An 18,566-nucleotide genomic window follows, 5' to 3' on the forward strand; every position below is an offset into this window, starting at 1 on the left:
TCCACATTTCCGCCTCGGTTATTTCTGTCTGACACTGAAGAGTCGATCCAACCTCCAGTCAGATCATATTTCACGGGCTCCTTGATGGAGCCTGGTGCAGCTTACAACTGCAGCAGAGCGCTGCTGTCGGGTTCTGCACATTTCCCCAGCCTTGCTGGTGATTGATTCCTTTCCCTGACGTGTCTGAGATCACACTTGTAACCACAAAAGAAGAAGAAGGATCTAGTCTGGTTTATTGTAGTGATCTACACATGCCTTATATACACTGAGCAGTGCACTAAGGCCTAAAAAAACTGATCCCTTGATGATTCTCACAGAGCTGGGCAAAGCTGGCTGTTAGAGCTGTTAGCCGGCTGCTATTCTTCAGCTCAGACTTTGCTGTCTCCGCCAATTTGTGGTGCTGACGTCTCTCCAGCTTTTAAAGCCTCCCTTGTTTAACCTGGCTTATTTATAATAATTACTTGAGCAGTTAATTTTACTCTTTTGCAAAGCCCCTAAGACTGCTTGGCACGAAAGGTGGTTTAGAAGTGAAGGTTTGATTGATGAATGGATTCAAATAGCTGCTGATTAGCATTGCCCAGGGTGAGAACACAGTTGCTATTTCCCCCCCTCCTCACCGCCATGTATGCATGTTGTCACCCTACCTTTGCGTATGGTCTTCTCGCAGGCTGGGCCCTCATAACCCTGTGGACACTGACAAACACAGGTGTCCCCGAGAAGCATGGGTTCAGCATTGTTCTGACAAGGGCCACAGCGGCAGGCGTTGAACTCTGTTAAGTAATCGTCCAAAGCCCTTTTCAGGTTTTGCCTTTTTGTTTCAATATCACCAAGGTTGCTTCTACGGAGGATTTCATGTATGGGTTGTAGCTGCATAGAACAGAAGAGGAAATGTGGCAGTGATGGATTATAATTGCTTTAGTGGGTGCACAAAAAAGGGGATTTAATTTAATGAGTACAGTTCAACTTATAAAGTACTACGGCCATAGCATGTTGGAAATTTATTGGAGAACACCTCAGAGCTGAAGAAAAAATTTACAGACAGATAGATATGGGGTGTGTACAATATTACAGATGGGCCAGAGCCAGAAACCTCCTCTCCAAAGCCCTGGTAATTTTGGAGGTGTTGGAATTATTTGAATACGTGGACTTATGTGCATCCCTTTGATTCTGCTCCCAAATCAGATCAAAAACCACAAGGGGCCTTATTTTGTTATTCATATTTAAATGATCCCACCCACAGTCTTGCAAGAGTTTTGCATGATTTCTGCCATCTTGGATCAGAATCCTTTGCTGGCAGCTGGTGGCATTTCAATGCCATTTAATCTAAACTCTAGCCTAACCACCTTAATCAAAGCAGTATCAGCTCAGCATCAATATATACGACACGCATAGATCTCTATGTATGAAGCACACATACTAGGTACATCCATGATACGGTATGCTACAGTTAAAACATATTGTACCATATGAAATATTTAAAACATCATGAGTCTAAAAATACTAACATCTAAATCTGCCATGTATTTAGGCCAATGGATTGAAATGTGGGTATCTAAAACTATGAACCTAACGTCCATATTTAGCCACTTAAGTGAAAGTGAACTGGTTTCCTGCGGTGCTAAGGACCCACCATTCCTACTGAAATGTTCAGCACCCTGAAAAAGGAGGCTTTCATTTGGCTGTCTATATAAGTATTTCAGCTAGCTAATTTTAGGCACCGAAAATTAGCAAAAGTTGGACTTAATATCCTGCCCCTTATATGTTTCAAAATAGATTTTGTCAAGGACGTGACTGTTCAAACAAAGTGCATTTTAAAAATCAAGGTTGGCTTTATATATATATATGTGTGTGTGTACATATACCTGAATGAGACTGATACATGCACATCTGATCACACTGGGTGCAAAGACTGGGTTTTCTCTTATTACACAAAGAGCATAGAAAAGGTTTTCTGAGGAAGTCCTACATGGCTTTGAAAATGCTGCTTAAAAACAATGCGCACAAGACTCTTTAACAAATAAGAGTGAGCTAAAGATAAATTCGTCTGGCTTCTCCTTCTTACATAGCTCAGTGATGGGGGCAGTTAGGGAGCTCAAGTGGGGTACAAACCTCGAGTAGTACCCCGCTATCCCAATAGAGGCCTGGACCTGTTGCTTGGTCTGGGGAACAGGCCACTCTCTGATTATCTCCACCTTACACTTTTCAGCTTTTACCGTCGGTCCTGCCTCCTTGAGGCAGCCCAGCACCCTCTTCACCTGGGACACATACTGTTCACTTACAGAATTAGCATGGGGACATTCCTTTCTCAACAACTTTGTCTCCCCCAACAAGCTGGCCAAACACAGCCACTTGGTTATGGGACTGTTTAACTTTCTTAACAACTTTCGCTCCATCTGAGACCTTCTCAAAGCTATCCACATTGGATTCTTCAACAGGAAAGTCAGTGGCTTCATTCACAACAGAAAATTTCTGGCTGTTAGGAACTGAAACTTTCTTGATTAAATCACTTTCACACCCTTCAGTTGCAGTAAACTGCTTGCAAAGACTACCATGAGGATTCCTTTCCCTAGCGGCTTTTCTATGCAACAATTCACCCCTCTCAGAAATTCTGCCCTTACCCTCTTTACCTAGGGCTTGCTCTAGAGGAACATTCAAGTGGACACAAGTGCTTAGCAGCTATCTGAACTCACTCCAGATCCCCAAGCAATTGCAGAGCTCCCAAAGCCGCCAACTGAGAGGTCACCGAGTGAGTTACTAGAAAATTGCAGCAAATTTTGCCCAGAGTTGATGGAAACTTGCACAGAAGGGTGGATAACCTGCAGCAGAATGCTCAGCTGATACTGAGAGTGTTTCTATTTAAACAAAAAGAAAAGGAGTACTTGTGGCACTTTAGAGACTAACAAGTTTATTTGAGCATAAGCTTTCATGAGCTACAGTGAAGTGAGCTGTAGCTCACGAAAGCTTATGTTCAAATAAATTTGTTTGTCTCTAAGATGCCACAAGTACTCCTTTACTTTTTGTGAATACAGACTAATATGGCTGCTACTCTGAAATCTATTTAAACAGACCATTTTGTCAATATGGCAGAATGTTCTGTAATTTCCTGTTTACTCAGCTAATAGTGTGGATAATTCCTGCTTCTGGGTTCCTTTCTACCTTCTCTCACATTTTGTTGCCAAAGTCAGAGGCAGACGTGCTTTTAAGTTAGAATGAGGGGAATGACAATGGAGTGGCACGACTCCATACCTGTACAATTACCTAGATGCTCCTCATTTCCTCGCACAGCTGTAGTCCCAGAGTAGGCCGGCAATTATAAATTCTCATGGAAGATTTTCCACCCTTAAGTGCAAGGAGAGAAACGCCCCCTCCACTGCCACACACTCAGAGCCATGCCTTTTAAGAAAATGTCTTGTCAAAGGCTGTGATGCACTGAGAGATAGCAATGGCACAAAATAAAAGCTGCAGCGTATGACCGGACTGAATTCTTTTTCCTCCTCACTGATCTCCTCCTTTCCTGTTCTATCTCCTCTCAATGACTCCCTTCCTGAAAACACTCAGGGTGGTGTGGCAGTTTGTCTGGAATGTCCTTGTTCCATTTTATGGGACACACAAGACTTGGGGGCATTCTGGTTAGGGTGACTAGATAGCAAGTGTGAAAAATCGGGACGTGGGGTGGAGGGTAATAGATGCCTATATAAGCAAAAGCTCCAAATATTGGGACTGTCCCTATAAAATCGGATCATCTGATCACCCTAGTTCTGGTTTTGGCCCCTCCAATTTTAGTTGTGATTTTTCCTGATTTTTATTTCACTTATTTTTTGCCCGGAAGCAGCAGGACCTAGACTACTAATTTACAGAGGCCATCAAACAGCCAGCAAACTGTGTGTTTAGAACTCCGAGAACTGCCTAGAGAGGGCACCCAGAATCAGCTGCTGGTGTGACCAACATGAATTGGTCCTCCAGCAGCTAGCAGGGCCGGGAGCAGGCTGAAGGCAATCAGCGCTCAGCTGGCAAGATAAAAAGGTCTGAATGATTTTTTCCAGGGGCCATTTCTGGGTGAAGCTGGGACCAGGGGAGGAAGGATTTCTCCTGTCTTAACCCAGGAGGCCCAGCCTGGTCAGGGGTTCTGATTACACCTTTTTGGTTGAGCCAACACAGGGTTGTTGATTTTTGTTATGGAAAGTAAAGCCCAGGTAGTCATCTTGAGTTGAATATCTATTCACTGCTGTAAAATTCAAGTGAGCGCACTTCGTGAATTGCCACACTGGTTCAGGCAAACACAATGACAGGGTAACCTAGAAGTCAGAGATTCTGTATTTCATGCAGTTGATCTACTTATTCCTATAACTAGAACAATGCCTAATCCCTCAGAGCCATCCCCACATTGCCTTCAAGAAGAGGGATTTTTTTATAAAGGCATGGAGTGGAACATAAGAACGGCCACACTGGATCAGACCAATGGTCCATTCAGCACAGCATCCTGTCTTCTGACAGTGCACAATGCCAGGTGCTTCAAAGGGAATGAACAGAACAGGTAATCATCAAGGGATCCATTGCCTGTTGCCCATTCCCAGCTTCTGGCAAACAGAGGTGAGGGACACTTCAGAGCATGGTTTTGCACCCCTGCCCATCATGGCTAATAGCCATTGATGGACCTATCCTCCACGAACTTATCTAATTCTTTTTTGAACCCTGTTATAGTTTTGGCCTTCACACCATCCCCTGGCAATGAGTTCCACAGGTTAACCGTGCATTGTGCAAAGAAATACTTCCTTTCGTTTGTTTTAAACCTGGTGCCTATTAAGTCATTGGATGACCCCTGGTTCTTGTGTTATGTGCAGAAGTAAATAACACTTCCTTATTCACTTTCTCCACACCAGTCATGAGTAAGGCTAAGATTTTGTCACGGATATTTTTAGTAAAAGTCACGGACAGGTCACGGGCAATAATGACCTGTCCCTTTTACTAAAAATATCCATGATAAAATGAGGAGCCTGGACATCTGCCCATGGGCTGGGAGCTCCAGGGGCCCCCACCCCCATTGGGGCTCGGAGCTCCAGGGTTCCCCTCCACTGGTGGCTCTGAGCTGCGGGGGTCCTTCCTGCCGCCGCTGCGGTCAGGAGTGGCAGGGGTCCTCCCTGCAGCTTGGGGCAGCCAGGAGCTCCAGGGGGTCCCCGCTGCTGCCTACCATGGCCAGGAGCTGTGGAGGGTCCATCTGCCATCTGCGGGGTCTGGGAGCTGCCAGGGTACCCTGCAGCTCCCTGCCGCTCCCCAAATGGCACTGGCTGAAGAAACGGATTCCATGACCTCCGTGACTAAATTGCAAACTTACTCATGATTATACAGACCTCCATCATATCCCCCCTTAGTTGTCTCTTTTCCAAGCCGAAAAGTTCCAGTCTCTCCTCATATGGAAGCTGTTCCATACCCCTAATCATTTTAGTTGCCCTTCTCTGCACCCTTTCCAATTCCAATATACATTTTTTGAGATGGGATGACCAGATCTTCATGCAGTATTCAAGATGTGGGCATACCGTGGATTTACATGGAGGTATTATGATATTTTCTATCTTTCTATCCCTTTCCTAGTGGTTTGTAACATTTTGTTAGCTTTTTTGACTGCCACCGCAAATTGAGCGGATGTTTTCAGCGAGCTATCCACAATGACTCCAAGATCTCTTTCTTGAGTGGTAACAGCTAACTTAGCCCCCATCATTTTGTATGTATAGTTGAGATTATGTTTTCCAATGTGCATTACTTTGCCTTTATCAGCACTGAATTTCATCTGCCATTTTCTTGCCCAGTCACCCAGTTTTGTGAGATCCCTTTGTAACTCTTCGCAGTCAGGTTTGAGACTGAACTATCTTGAGCAATTTTGTATCATCTACAAATTTTTCCTCCTCACTGTTTACCCCTTTTTCCAGATCATTTGTGAATATGATGAACAGCACTGGTCCCAGTACAGACCCCTGGGGGACACCACTATTTACCTCTCTCCATGCTGAAAACTGACCATTTATTCCTACCCTTTGTTTTCTATCTTTTAACCAGTTACTGATCCATGAAAGAACCTTCCCTCTTATTAAAGTCTGGGAAAACCAGTGGCCAAATTCTGTTCACTATTTCAATTAAAAGAAGCAGTTGCATCAAATGTGGGATTAGCTTTTCTACCAGCCTAGCACAGAACTGTCTCTGGATATTTTTTTTTATCTTGTTGATCTTCTTTGACAGTGTTGCAAGTTGAGATATAAACTTTGCTCCTAAATTAGAGCATTCAACATGCAACCTTTTTTGCAAAGACTGCCTAAAACTAGCACTCTTGCTGATGACGAATTTTGTATTACTACTTACAACAAATAGGAGATAGGTATTTGCTAATACCCTTGAGAATTATAGTTCCCTAAACTGCTGCAGTGATTAATCAAGAATTGAATTAAAGGTAAATCCATCTGAGTCTATTTTTAACTTGTGGCATTTAACATTTGTGGGGGCGGGCGGTTGTAGGCAGTTTTGCGGAAGTTTTTTAGGTTTCCCATTTCATTGCAAGAAAATTGTATGAAAGGCAAGAAATGTAAAAATGCTTCATTATGCCCCAGCAGTACAATCTAACCAATAAAATATCGTTTACCCTAACTAGAAAATTCTATGCTCTTTGCTATTTTGTCTCATCTTTAAGAAGGAAATACTGGATCCTGCTCCATGGCCACAGGAGGGCAAAACTGCAGAAGAAATAGCTACCTATTTTGGTATGTATATAGTGCCTAACACTGTGATATCGAAGGGCAGCGGAGCAACATGTAAGCAGCTCAAGAAGCCAAGACAAAGGAATGTCTTGAAGCCAAGTTCTGCAGTACCCCACTCCGTAGGAGCAGGTATGTCTATTGGAGTGCAGGGGGTTATGAGCATGACCACCAGACCTGTAAATTGTCTTTATTCCCCACATTGGATTGCATGGGGTGCATCCACTATGACAGCCTATGAGCTCTATTAGCATCTGCAGAGTGGCTGTGTTGGGGAGGAGCCCATCCCTTCATGTCTCCTTTTGGTTCCCTATTTAACTGGGAGAACACAAATTTCAGGTGTCATGAGAATAATAGTGATTAGGTGACCACTGAAAACCATTCCTTGGGAAGCTGTTTTGTTGTGCATAGGGACGCATCAAAAACTAAACTCTGCACTAAGCCAGCATTAAGCTTCTTGTCTGTCTCACCTTTGATGCTGTTGCTAAGAAATGCACTCCCCATTGTGGAAGGTCTGAGAGGTTACCAGATCAGCGGCTCATTACATTTAATCTTGTTCTCTGATGGGATCACAATGAAAATATGAAATGATCTGGTCTACTCCACTTTCATTCCTCAAAGTGGTGGAGTTTCTTCAACTGCAGAAAGTCTTACCTCAAAATCAATAACAGCAGGATTATATTTTAATGACCTTCCCCAGCGACGATACATATTGGCATTCCAATTGTTTAAAAGCCCTCCACTTGAACCAACATCTCCACCTTGAATCCGAGAAATAATATCTTCCACTACTGCATTCTTGGTTTCAGGATCTGGAGAGTTGAATTATAGCTACATATTAGTTACCATTTCCACACACAGTAGAAAGTGTGACTTGGTGGATGGGCACTTGCCCCCATTAAGGCCCTGATCCTGCACCATTAAAGTCAATGGGAGATTTGCCATTGACTTCAATGAGCCTAGGAGCAAGCCCTAAACAGCCTTCCCCATTATTACAAGATAGCGTCTGATGAGTTAAGCATTCTAGCTGCTATAATCATGGTGATGTAGGAGTTAAAGAATTTCTAAACTCCATGGCTCTGATCCTCTTGTCTCTCTGACATATATACAGGACCCAATATGTGGGGCAAAGATGGCTTTATACGATCTTTGTACCCCCCAGTTCATGTACAAAATAGCAATACTCGTCACTTGTATCATTTTCAAATCTTGGTAAATACCATTATTCCCCTACACATTTTTGTTTGCTTGGTTGTTGTTGTTTTTTAATAGAGGCGAAGAGACTTGCCCAAGGTCACACACATCACGTCATCAGGGAATAGTACTCAGGTCCCCTGAGTCTAAATGAGATAGTTGGAGACGGAAAAAAAATCAAATAGACTGTGGAAGACATAGGCAGAAAGAGAGAAACATCCTAAGGAGGAAATGAGAGCTATTGGGAATGTTCTGTTGAAATGCTTTTTCTACAGCAAATGGATTTTCTGCACAATTGAAATTTTATGTGGTGTGACAAAGTCAGACTGGACAGCTGCAAGAGAGTGGTGGAAGCCCTAGACTGATAAAAGCCATTTTTCCTATAAGCTGAGAAGGAGTTACCTCAGGTCAATTAGGGACACCTGAGTCCAGTTAAGGGCTACCTGAGACCTTTTAAAACTCGTGGGGGGAGGAGGGAGAGAAGCTGCTGCAGGGATAGTGGCAGCAAGGAGATGGGTTTCTCCAGCATGAGAGGCTGTTCTCTTCCCCAGAGGGTAAACAGCCAAAATTGAGTGCCTGTTTAGGGGAAGGACTGACACCCCAGGGGAAACAACAGGACAACGTTCCCCCCACAGTGTGGGGGCCGGGAAAGGTATTCCCCCTTTGTTCCTATGTTTGTAAATTTGTTTCTTTTTTGGTTGGTGGAGGTGCACTGCTTAGGTTTGCCCTGAGGCCTACCCTGAAAATACAGACAAATAAACGCAGAGGGAGAAAACAAACACTGTCTAGAGTGGGCCTGACTTACCCCAAGCCCGGCCACCGCCAGATGGGGAAGTGCTAAGTCTGGTGAGATGCCTTGCCACAGTGGGGAAATTGCAACGAAATATTTTGTTTTGGGTCAGTTTGATCTAAATTAAAATATTTTGGTTTCTTGAATTGAAACAAAACATACACTTTTGACTTAGTTTGACCTTAAACTGCATCTACATATGGCACAATGATGTCTCATGGAGTTGTAGTTTGGGTGCCCCATGTCCCCCAGAATGATATTTTGATTTGAGACTGTCAGAAAGTTTTGTTTCAATTCAAAATTGTCCAGACAAAACATTTCCAAACTGAAAAATTTTGTTCCATTAAAAGTTTTGCTCCTTTGACTTTTTGTTCTGATTTGGAGTAATAGTAAATATTGCAATACTGGAATTTCCTGTAAGATGGATATTCCAATTTTTGCTCAGGTCTAGTCAAAATAAACACATGGGAAGTTCCTCAGCTGGTGTAAATCAGTGTATCTCCATTACTGATTTACACCAGTTCAGGATCTTGACCCACCATGTAGAATGCCCACTTGTACTACCCTAGCTTTAGAGGTTGTGGACAGGGAATTGTTCAAACCCTAATGCATATTACCCTTTAGTTAGAGGTTAAATTGAATCTCCCTTGAAAAAACACAAGTTAGAATAATAGGGGAAATGGTTTGTGAATCTGAATTAGTTTTGTGAACACTACAACCCAACATTTATTTTGAGAGGTTCATTTAACCCCTTGAGCTTCATTCATCTCTACTTTAAACCATAGCCTAACCTCCACTTGCACCTCCAGATCCAGGGTAGTCAGAAATCTGCTAATGGCAACAGGGGTAATAGGCCAGATTCATTACTGACATCAGTGGGTAAGAACTCCACAAATGCAGTTTGATCCACTTACACCAATGGTGAATTCAGCTCAAGATTTACTAGTAAAACAAATATATTCTGTGTATTCCCTTTTCGGGCATCATACCAGTTTTAAGGAATCCTTCCATATCACACTTTTTGTATAATAGTGACATTGATATATCTGTTCTTTCCTTTTGGTACATGAGGCCTCCTGACAGACCAAAACAGGAACTTATTGTTTCAGAACTAATGGCTGTAAAACAAAACAAGAAAAACAATAATGTCAGTGTCATTATTGGTAAGAACGGCATTATTTTTTTCCCAGTGGTACTTGCGGGCACATCAACCAATAAAATATTCATACAGCTATGTATGGCACATTTGTGGAAGCTAAGAAATTATTGCCATCATTGTGAAAATGATTTTGCTGGGCTTTGTCGTTCTGATGTGGAAGCCAAATATATGGCTCAGGTATGTCAGTGATTGTTAAGTCTGAAAGGGCAAAATACTTGCCCCAAAAGATTTTCTTCTAAAAAAAGAGTGAAAAATCTCAAATCTAGGAAGTCCCTTCATATGTCAGGTTCCGTTCTATCTGTTTACATTCTATTTAGACCCACTAAAGTCAATAGACCTATGCCAATTTTTAGCAACGGAGTATCTGGTGCCTACATCATAATATGCTTCTTAATCATCTGCATACTCATACTGGCATATTAGCTACATAATTAGATAGAGGGTCAGAAGACAGTGTTGCAGAGAGCGTTTGCCTTTTTATAGGAGTTTGGCCTTAGCCAAATATGACTTCCTGGGATACATTGGTCAGAACCTGATATAAATTGACATAGCTCAAGTGACCAGCTGAAGTACTGGCCCCATAGATTTTGGCCAGTAGATAATGTTTTACAAAACATTACTGAACGGATGCTGAAAAAACCTCCGTACTGAAAATAGCTGCCACAGAATTACAATACCATTTGGGTCAATTTGCATGAGTTGTTCTAGTGAGATAAAATGACTGGCTAGAATAGTAACTTCAATGAAAATCTATCAATTGTTTATCCTTTGAAAATCACTGAAGGTTTATTGCATGCTCTTATATTACCGTTAACCACCACTACGGCTGTATGTATTGTAAAAAATAAATAACTGGAGTCCTATGAACAAGCTGTAGAGAAGAGAACTGAAATAAAGAAGTGGTTTCACCAAAGTACAGTAGCAGGCACATTTCTTAGGTCAACAATGTTTTGTTATGTGTAAATTTCAGTGCGTGTGTGTGTGTGTGTGTGTGAGTGTATATATACACACACATATATATATTTATAAAGGCAAGTTCAGCAGAAGTTAATGGCAAGTCTTCCATTGATTTCAGTGAATGCAGGATAATAATACCTAGCTTTTATATAGCCCTTTTCATCAGTAGTAGAGCCCTGCGTGAATACCAAATTTGTATCCATGGATATAAAGTGGATATCTGCAGCGTTGCAGGGCTCTACTGCCAATGAGTGAGACCAGCAGGGCCATGGCCAGCGACGGGGCCAGGAACCACAGTGGTGAAAGCAGCAGCATGTCGGGCCGCTGCTTGCAGGAACCAGTGCCCAGTGCAAGCAGTTCCTCTGGCGTGGCTGTACCACCCCCCCGCCCTGCCCACTAGGGCGGGCACGAGGCTCACTGGCAGCTGTCCCTGGTCACAGCGTCCCTTCAACGCTCCTTTGCATCTCCTGTCCAGGACCGTGTGAGCTACTTGCACACACACACTAGCGTGACCAGGGATAGCTGCTTTTGTATCCATGCAGGGCTCTAATCAGTAGTGCTTTACGAAGAACTTTACTGTATCATTATGCCCATTTTACAGATCGAGAAACTGAAGCATAAAGAGGCAAACGGACTTGCCCAAGGTCACCCAGCAGGCCGGTTGCCAAGGAGGGAATAGAACATAGGTGGCCTGATGCTAAGTTCAGTCCTCCCACTAGGCCACACTGCCTCTCATTAGTATCAGGCCTGTAGGCCTGAGTTTGCTTCCATTGAAGTAACTAGCAAATGCTGTTGAGCACAAGTCTCTTCTCTACTGCTACTCCTGTGAATAAGGAGTAACTCCAGTTGAGTCACACCTGTGCATGCCTGCAACAATTGAGACCAGAATCTGGCTCATTGACTTACTGGTGCAGGATCAGACCCGGAGCATGTGAGATGCTGAGCACCTCAAGAGAGGCAATATGCCCCCTGAACTCCCATTCAAGTTGATGGGAGATGGAGAGTGCCTAACCCTTCAATTCTCATTGACTTCAATAGGAATAGAGGGTCTCATTGCATTGTAGGCCTGGGCCCTGAGAAAGAGTAAACATGCAGCATTCAATTACAAGGAGTAAAATATTCAACAATTGTAAACAGAAATAGATAAAATTCCCTTCATCGGATGCATTCAGTGGAAAATACAGTGGGGAGATTTATATACACAGAGAACATGAAACAATGGGTGTTATCATACACACTGTAAGGAGAGTGATCACTTAAGATGAGCTATTACCAGCAGGAGCGTGGAGGGGGGGAACCTTTTGTAGTGATAATCAAGGTGGGCCATTTTCAGCAGTTGACAAGAACATCTAAGGAACAATGGGGGAGGGGGGAATAAACATGGGGAAATAGTTTTACTTTGTATAATGACCCATCCACTCCCAGTCTCTATTCAAGCCTAAGTTAACTGTATCCAGTTTGCAAATTAATTCCAATTCAGCAGTCTCTTGTTGGAGTCTGTTTTTGAAGTCTTTTTGTTGTAATATTGCGACTTTTAGGTCTGTAATCGAGTGACCAGAGAGATTGAAGTGTTCTCCGACTGGTTTATGAATGTTATAATTCTTGACATCAGATTTGTGTCCATTTATTCTTTTACGTAGAGACTGTCCAGTTTGACCATGGCAGAGGGGCATTGCTGGCACATGATGGCATATATCACATTGGTAGATGTGCAGGTGAACGAGCCTCTGATAGTGTGGCTGATGTGATTAGGCCCTACGATGGTGTCCCCTGAATAGATATGTGGACACAGTTGGCAACGGGCTTTGTTGCAAATATAGGTTCCTGGGTTAGTGGTTCTGTTGTGTGGTGTGTGGTTGCTGGTGAGTATTTGCTTCAGGTTGGGGGGCTGTCTGTAAGCAAGGACTGGCCTGTCTCCCAAGATCTGTGAGAGTGATGGGTCGTCCTTCAAGATAGGCTGTAGATCCTTGATGATGCGTTGGAGGGGTTTTAGTTGGGGGCTGAAGGTGACGGCTAGTGGAGTTCTGTTATTTTCTTTGCTGGGCCTGTCCTGTAGTAGGTGACTTCTGGGTACTCTTCTGGCTCTGTCAAGACTGGGAGTGGATGAGTCATTACACAAAGTAAAACTATTTCCCCATGTTTATTTCCTCCCCCCCCCCCCCCACACACACACTGTTCCTCAGACGTTCTTGTCAACTGCTGGAAATGGCCCACCTTGATTATCACTACAAAAGGTTTTCTCCCTCCCCTCCCCCCCGCTCTCCTGCTGGTATTAGCTCATCTTAAGTGATCACTCTCCTTACAGTGTGTATGATAACACCCATTGTTTCATGTTCTCTGTGTATATAAATCTCCCCACTGTATTTTCCACTGAATGCATCCGATGAAGTGAGCTGTAGCTCACGAAAGCTTATGCTCAAATAAATTGGTTAGTCTCTAAGGTGCCACAAGTACTCCTTTTCTTTTTGCGAATACAGACTAACACAGCTGCTACTCTGAAACCAGATAAAATTCATTCACTCAAAGCAACATGAATGATTGCTTATCTCAGCATTGAAGTGCCATAAAATTAAAGTTGAGATACACTCTGATTAATTGATTCACCATGGCTCCTGTTGAATAATTATGCTCAGCAAGGGTCTGTCAATACAATTTGCAATTGGTTGTCACGAATACTGTAGATCCAGTCTTGATAAATATTGAAGTGGTTATTGTTGCAAAAGGGTGGTCATACAGAGTACTGGCTCTTTGCAGGAGGGGAAACCATGATTGTTTATCATCTGATGTAATTTCAGATAGTTGAATGTGTCCTACTCGTGAGATTTATTGCTGCATTTTGAATTAATCAGAATATGAAAAGGCTCTTTCCATACTATTCTGTGCTGACTGCATCTCCCCAAAATGTCGTTATAGCTGTTAATGAATTACTCAATTTTTCTGCTGTGTAATAAAACAAGAATTTATTTTAAAAAGAAGGAATGAAAAATGTTGGTGGCATGACTCACAAGGTGCCTTATCCTGATACCCTTATTCATTTTTACTCAGTCCTTATTGAGACAATTTCCACTTCAATGGGATTTTTGCCTTCGTTCTAAATTGCGTAATATCGGGATATAGCTTAGTAATTGGTTAGGACAAACTAGTTGTATTAGTTAGTGCTCGTTTATGCAGATCAGTGGCTCAAGTTTTAGTGATAACGTTTTTTGGTGGTTTTTTTTAAGAAAGTACAGGGCCAGTTCTTCAACTGGTGTAAATTCAACTGATTTCAATTGAGCTGTGCTGATTTACAGCAGCTGAGGATCTGACTCATACACACCATGTAACAACATAGTGAGGAACCACCTCATTCAATAGGAAATCTGTCCAGTACCCATGTATGGCATAATATAAGCCCTGCACTGATATTTTAGGATATAGATGCCTACGTAACTTTCTATGACATATAGTGGTCACTATTAAACCATCAACCCGTACCAATTATTACCATGTGGTGGAATCTGAGACTCTGCAGTTTCATTCCCTATGGGATATAATGCTTTATCAGTTGATAAATGTTGAGTTTTTACTGGTATCCACTATAGATGGAAATTATACAAGTATCCTACATTAGAATGAAAATTATCTCTCTTCTGGGGCACATTTTTTATCTCTTGCAGAACTCCAACATCCTTCATTTTTAAAATAGGGCACCTTTGTAGCAGTAAATCTCATCTCAGATACACAGTAAGCACAAGATAAAGTAAAATAACAGCTCCTGTCCAGCTGCTGGTGATTAATCCTTTCCTCTAACTTGGCAGTCTGCTTCTTAAAGTCTTCCTTGCCAAGATCTTGGTCACCTCTTTGTCACTCACTCTTCCAGGAGTGGAGGACACAGAGCGTCTCCAAGAATAAGGACACAGACTTCAGGAGAGCTGTACAAATCATTTCTGTTGCTAAGTACTTCTTTTGTAACACTCTCTATGGTTGGCTCTGAGCATTGAATATGTGTCATTGTAGATACCCAAACTACTCCAGGCCAAATAATAAACTGCCATAGTCTTACTGAAGTCAATGAAGCTATGCTGATTTATACCAGCTGAGCATCTGGCTGTCATTGACTATTGCTATCATCATAGTCTCCATCTTAGGCCACCAGGTTGAAACCAAAGCAGAACCTCTAACAGATGCTATAGATGACTAATGCCTGCTTGTATCATTGGATGTATAAGGGTTGTGGTATCTATCACACTGTAGCTGACTTTGCATTTTCACTAACAATCTTGTGAGTGTACCAAAGGACTATGTTGTTCTGCATCCTCATTCTTGATTAGAAGAGGCTTTATGTTTCAACTACCCAGAAACTGATGTGCATGCAATCCAAACTGCAGATGATACATTACATAAACATAATTTACAGGCATAACCATGCAGCCCTGCACACCTCCATTGATTGAAAGCTGTAGTGAGCAGAACTCTGTCATTCCTGAGATTACAAGCCATCCAGTGTACAATGGCAGATGTAAGGCCAAGTACAATGCATTTTTCACACATTCAGAACAAATGCCTTTGAGTGTATCTTGATCTGTCTGTGTAATGCCTTTTTTCTAGATCTTAGTGCTAGCAAGTATAATCAAAGCTACAATTTTCCCCACCAGTGTGAAGAGAATGTCCTTGGGGGTCGATCCTGATACACTTGTGTCTGGGTCACTCATGGCGACCCTCTCAGAGGAGAGCTTGGTTTTTAGACTAGGTCTCACTAAGGGTTCCATCTTATATGATTGAGGCCTGCACTGATTGTTGAAGTTTGAGTGACAGTGTCATTCTTTCCTCTGGATCTCTGTATGTGGTTGTTTTGTTCCCAGGAAGCCAGTTATTAAGTCTTCAGGCTTCTGAATATGGACATGAAATCCCTTACTGCATTCTGGACCCGTCCCGATCTCTGTACTGATAAATGAACTTTTCTCCAGGTGCTGTCCTACCTTTCTGTAGTAATAAGCCAGGGAGAGCAAAAAGGATGTGAAAAGAACAGGTTCAGATTTGGGAAGCCTAGATGCTGATGACACAAGGCAGTCATTGGTTGCAAAATTAGCTGGTGGAAAAGATGCAGCGCCATTATATGTAAGTTATAGGAGAATGATACGGTCAAGAAAGGGTACTGGACAAATCCAGACTCCTGCCAAAACTACTAATTACTGCCAAGGGAAACTTTGATGTAAGAAAGTAGAACAAGATGCCTTGCTGGTGACTTTCCTCTGTTTTCATCCCCACAGGATATACCTGTTTGTTTAACCAGGCGTCATGCAAAAGATAATTGACAGTCCTTCTTCTGGGAGGTAATGAGAGCTGCAAAATTTGGATCCATATTGTGTCTGGATGTAGAAACCACCCCCAAAGTGTGGGGAGGTTTGGACTTGTGGTTCTGGTTTGGCCCGTTGGAAAGGGAAACCCTAATCATGAACTTTAAAACCCCCTGACAGGTCACATCTTTTCAGAATCAAGGTTACAGAATACCTCAGTCTTCTGAGTTCGCCTGTTTTGAGAGAGCACATTGGAGATGAGTTCATGTCCACTGGGATGATGCCTCCCATATAGCAGCCATACTAATATAAAGATTAAGCAGATGGAAAAGCCATGTAGATTCCCCAGTACAATGAATGAACTGGACAGGAACTGCATGCTGACTGTGAGATGTACTTATTGGTTTATTTAACACCTTACAGCAGGATAAAAGATAAATAATCGAACCTAGAGAGCCTCCAGTTTAACTTCTCACATGCCTCCTAGTGACCAAAAGGAGATGTACTTTAAAAAAGATTTAGGGCCAGAACCTCAGCTGGTGTAAATCAGTGTAATTCCATTTATGCCAATGGACTTATGCCAAATGACGCCAGCTGCGGAATCTGACTCATTATATTTAACTCACCTATGAAATGTACTGAAGCCAAGAATACTAAAGCGCTGGGAGTGACTCAGAGTGCCTAATTCTAGCCACTGTGAGCTAACTCCTGGCCCTGCTCTCTAAGGCCAGAAGGCCCAAATGCTGCTCAGAAGCTGCTGATTTGCTGCGCAGGAAGGCAAACTATGGAAAGTCAGTGTAAGTGGCTCTGCATAAGCATCCTGTGGAACAGTGGCAACTGGCCCCGTGAGCAGTGGTGAGGAGGAATTTGGTGGAGGTAGATGGGTCAGGGGTAGGACGTGCCAGTTGGTGAGTGGCTATATGTATCCTCTGGTGGTAGGTGCTGCTTTAGCAGTGCTTTTACTATTGCTCCATGCCTAGGAGGATGAAGAGGGAGGAACCCAGCAGTTAGTTTTAACAGTTTATAACATTAAACAATCAGAGGGGACAGTTGGAGAATAAAGTGATGAACATGGAATTTGTAGCATTATTCTAACCTTTTCTATCCATTTCTTCTTTGTTAATGACGAGGATATATTCAAAGATGCCTCCCATGGTCCCAGATGTCATGAAATGGGTACCGTAGTCATTAATAAATTGGGCATACATTCCATAGTTGTAGCTTTCTGGAAGCGCCATCAGGGACTGAAGCACGTCTTCGTCCAGAACTATGTTATCCCGTCTCATTTTGAACCGCGCTGTCTGTACCTTTGTTTTGGCTCTAATGAATTCTATGTTCTGCAGATAAAACAAAACAGACCTTAAAAGGGAAACGTGCCTCTTCCCTGAGAAATATACATGGGTCCACATTGCAGAATAGCGATATAAACATTCAGTGGGTTTACACCAAGCTGGGAGCCCTCTAAAGGAACATTGTCTGAGCCTGATTCTCCACTAAAGAACACTAATGTATCCTCACTGAAGCCAATGGAGATATATTGGTCTGGAATGGAGGTAAGCAGTGTTGCCAACTCTTGTGACTTTATCTCGAATCTCTCAATATCTGCTCTTTTTCTTACAGCTTCAGTTCCTGGAGTCAAGTGATTCTGAGAAAATCTCAGCTTTCATTTAAAAAAAAAAGTTTCTAGCTCTTATGGTTGCAGAGAAAAGCTTGAAAGTGTGACCCAAGTGTCCCTTAAAGGATCAAAAAACAAGAAGGAAACAAAAAATACATTTTATTTCTTAACATATTTTAAAGCAAATCTCATGATTTTGGGGAGCTGGAGTCATGATTTTTGATCACCTGGGCAGTGGAGCTGGAACAATTTGTATAGTGGGGGTGCTGAGAGCCATCGAACCAAGCTGCAAACCCTGTATATGATGGAAACCACTTCAAGCCAGAGGGTGTGGCTGCACCCCCCAGGAACCTCTAGTCCCAGCACCTGTGCACTTGGAATTAGCAATACTGTATATGTGAAATTAGAATATGCTCCTTATGCTTTTTTCCCCTGTAAATTGGATGCTCTACTCCAGGGGTTCTCAAACTTCATTGCACCGTGACCCCTTTCTGACAACAAAAATTACTTCACAACCCCAGGAGGGGGACTGAAGCCTGAGCCCACCCAAGCCCCACTGCCCCTGGGAGGAGGGAGTCCAAAGCCCAAGCCCCACCACTCTGGGCGGGCTGGGTGGGGAGGGGGGTACAAAGCTGAAACTCAAAGGCTTCAGCCCCTTGTCAGGGGGCTTGCAATCTGAGCCCTGCCACCCAGAGCTGAAGCCCTTGGGCTTTGGCTTCAGGCCTGGGCAGTGGGGTTTGGGCTTCAGCCCCAGGCCCCAGCAAGTCTAAGCCACCCCTGGCGACGCCATTCAAAGAGGGTCCCGACCCACAGTTTGAGAACTGCTGCTCTACTC

At 42.9% G+C, this 18,566-nt stretch overlaps 1 protein-coding gene across 1 annotated transcript in view; it reads right to left on the reverse strand.

Moving 5' to 3' along the window:
* The window catches only part of C8A (complement C8 alpha chain), a 40,248-nt gene that overhangs the window by 1,799 nt on the left and 19,883 nt on the right, over nucleotides 1-18,566 (reverse strand). Inside the window, exons 7-10 of the mRNA XM_007059058.3 lie at nucleotides 17,213-17,453; nucleotides 9,714-9,842; nucleotides 7,395-7,552; nucleotides 645-867 (exon numbers count right to left, since the gene is read on the reverse strand). Of these exons, the coding sequence (XP_007059120.2) occupies nucleotides 645-867; nucleotides 7,395-7,552; nucleotides 9,714-9,842; nucleotides 17,213-17,453 (751 nt within the window). The remainder of the gene's footprint in view (nucleotides 1-644; nucleotides 868-7,394; nucleotides 7,553-9,713; nucleotides 9,843-17,212; nucleotides 17,454-18,566) is intronic.

The sequence above is a fragment of the Chelonia mydas genome, chromosome 8, assembly GCF_015237465.2.
Source record: "Chelonia mydas isolate rCheMyd1 chromosome 8, rCheMyd1.pri.v2, whole genome shotgun sequence".
Lineage (NCBI taxonomy): Eukaryota > Metazoa > Chordata > Testudines > Cheloniidae > Chelonia > Chelonia mydas.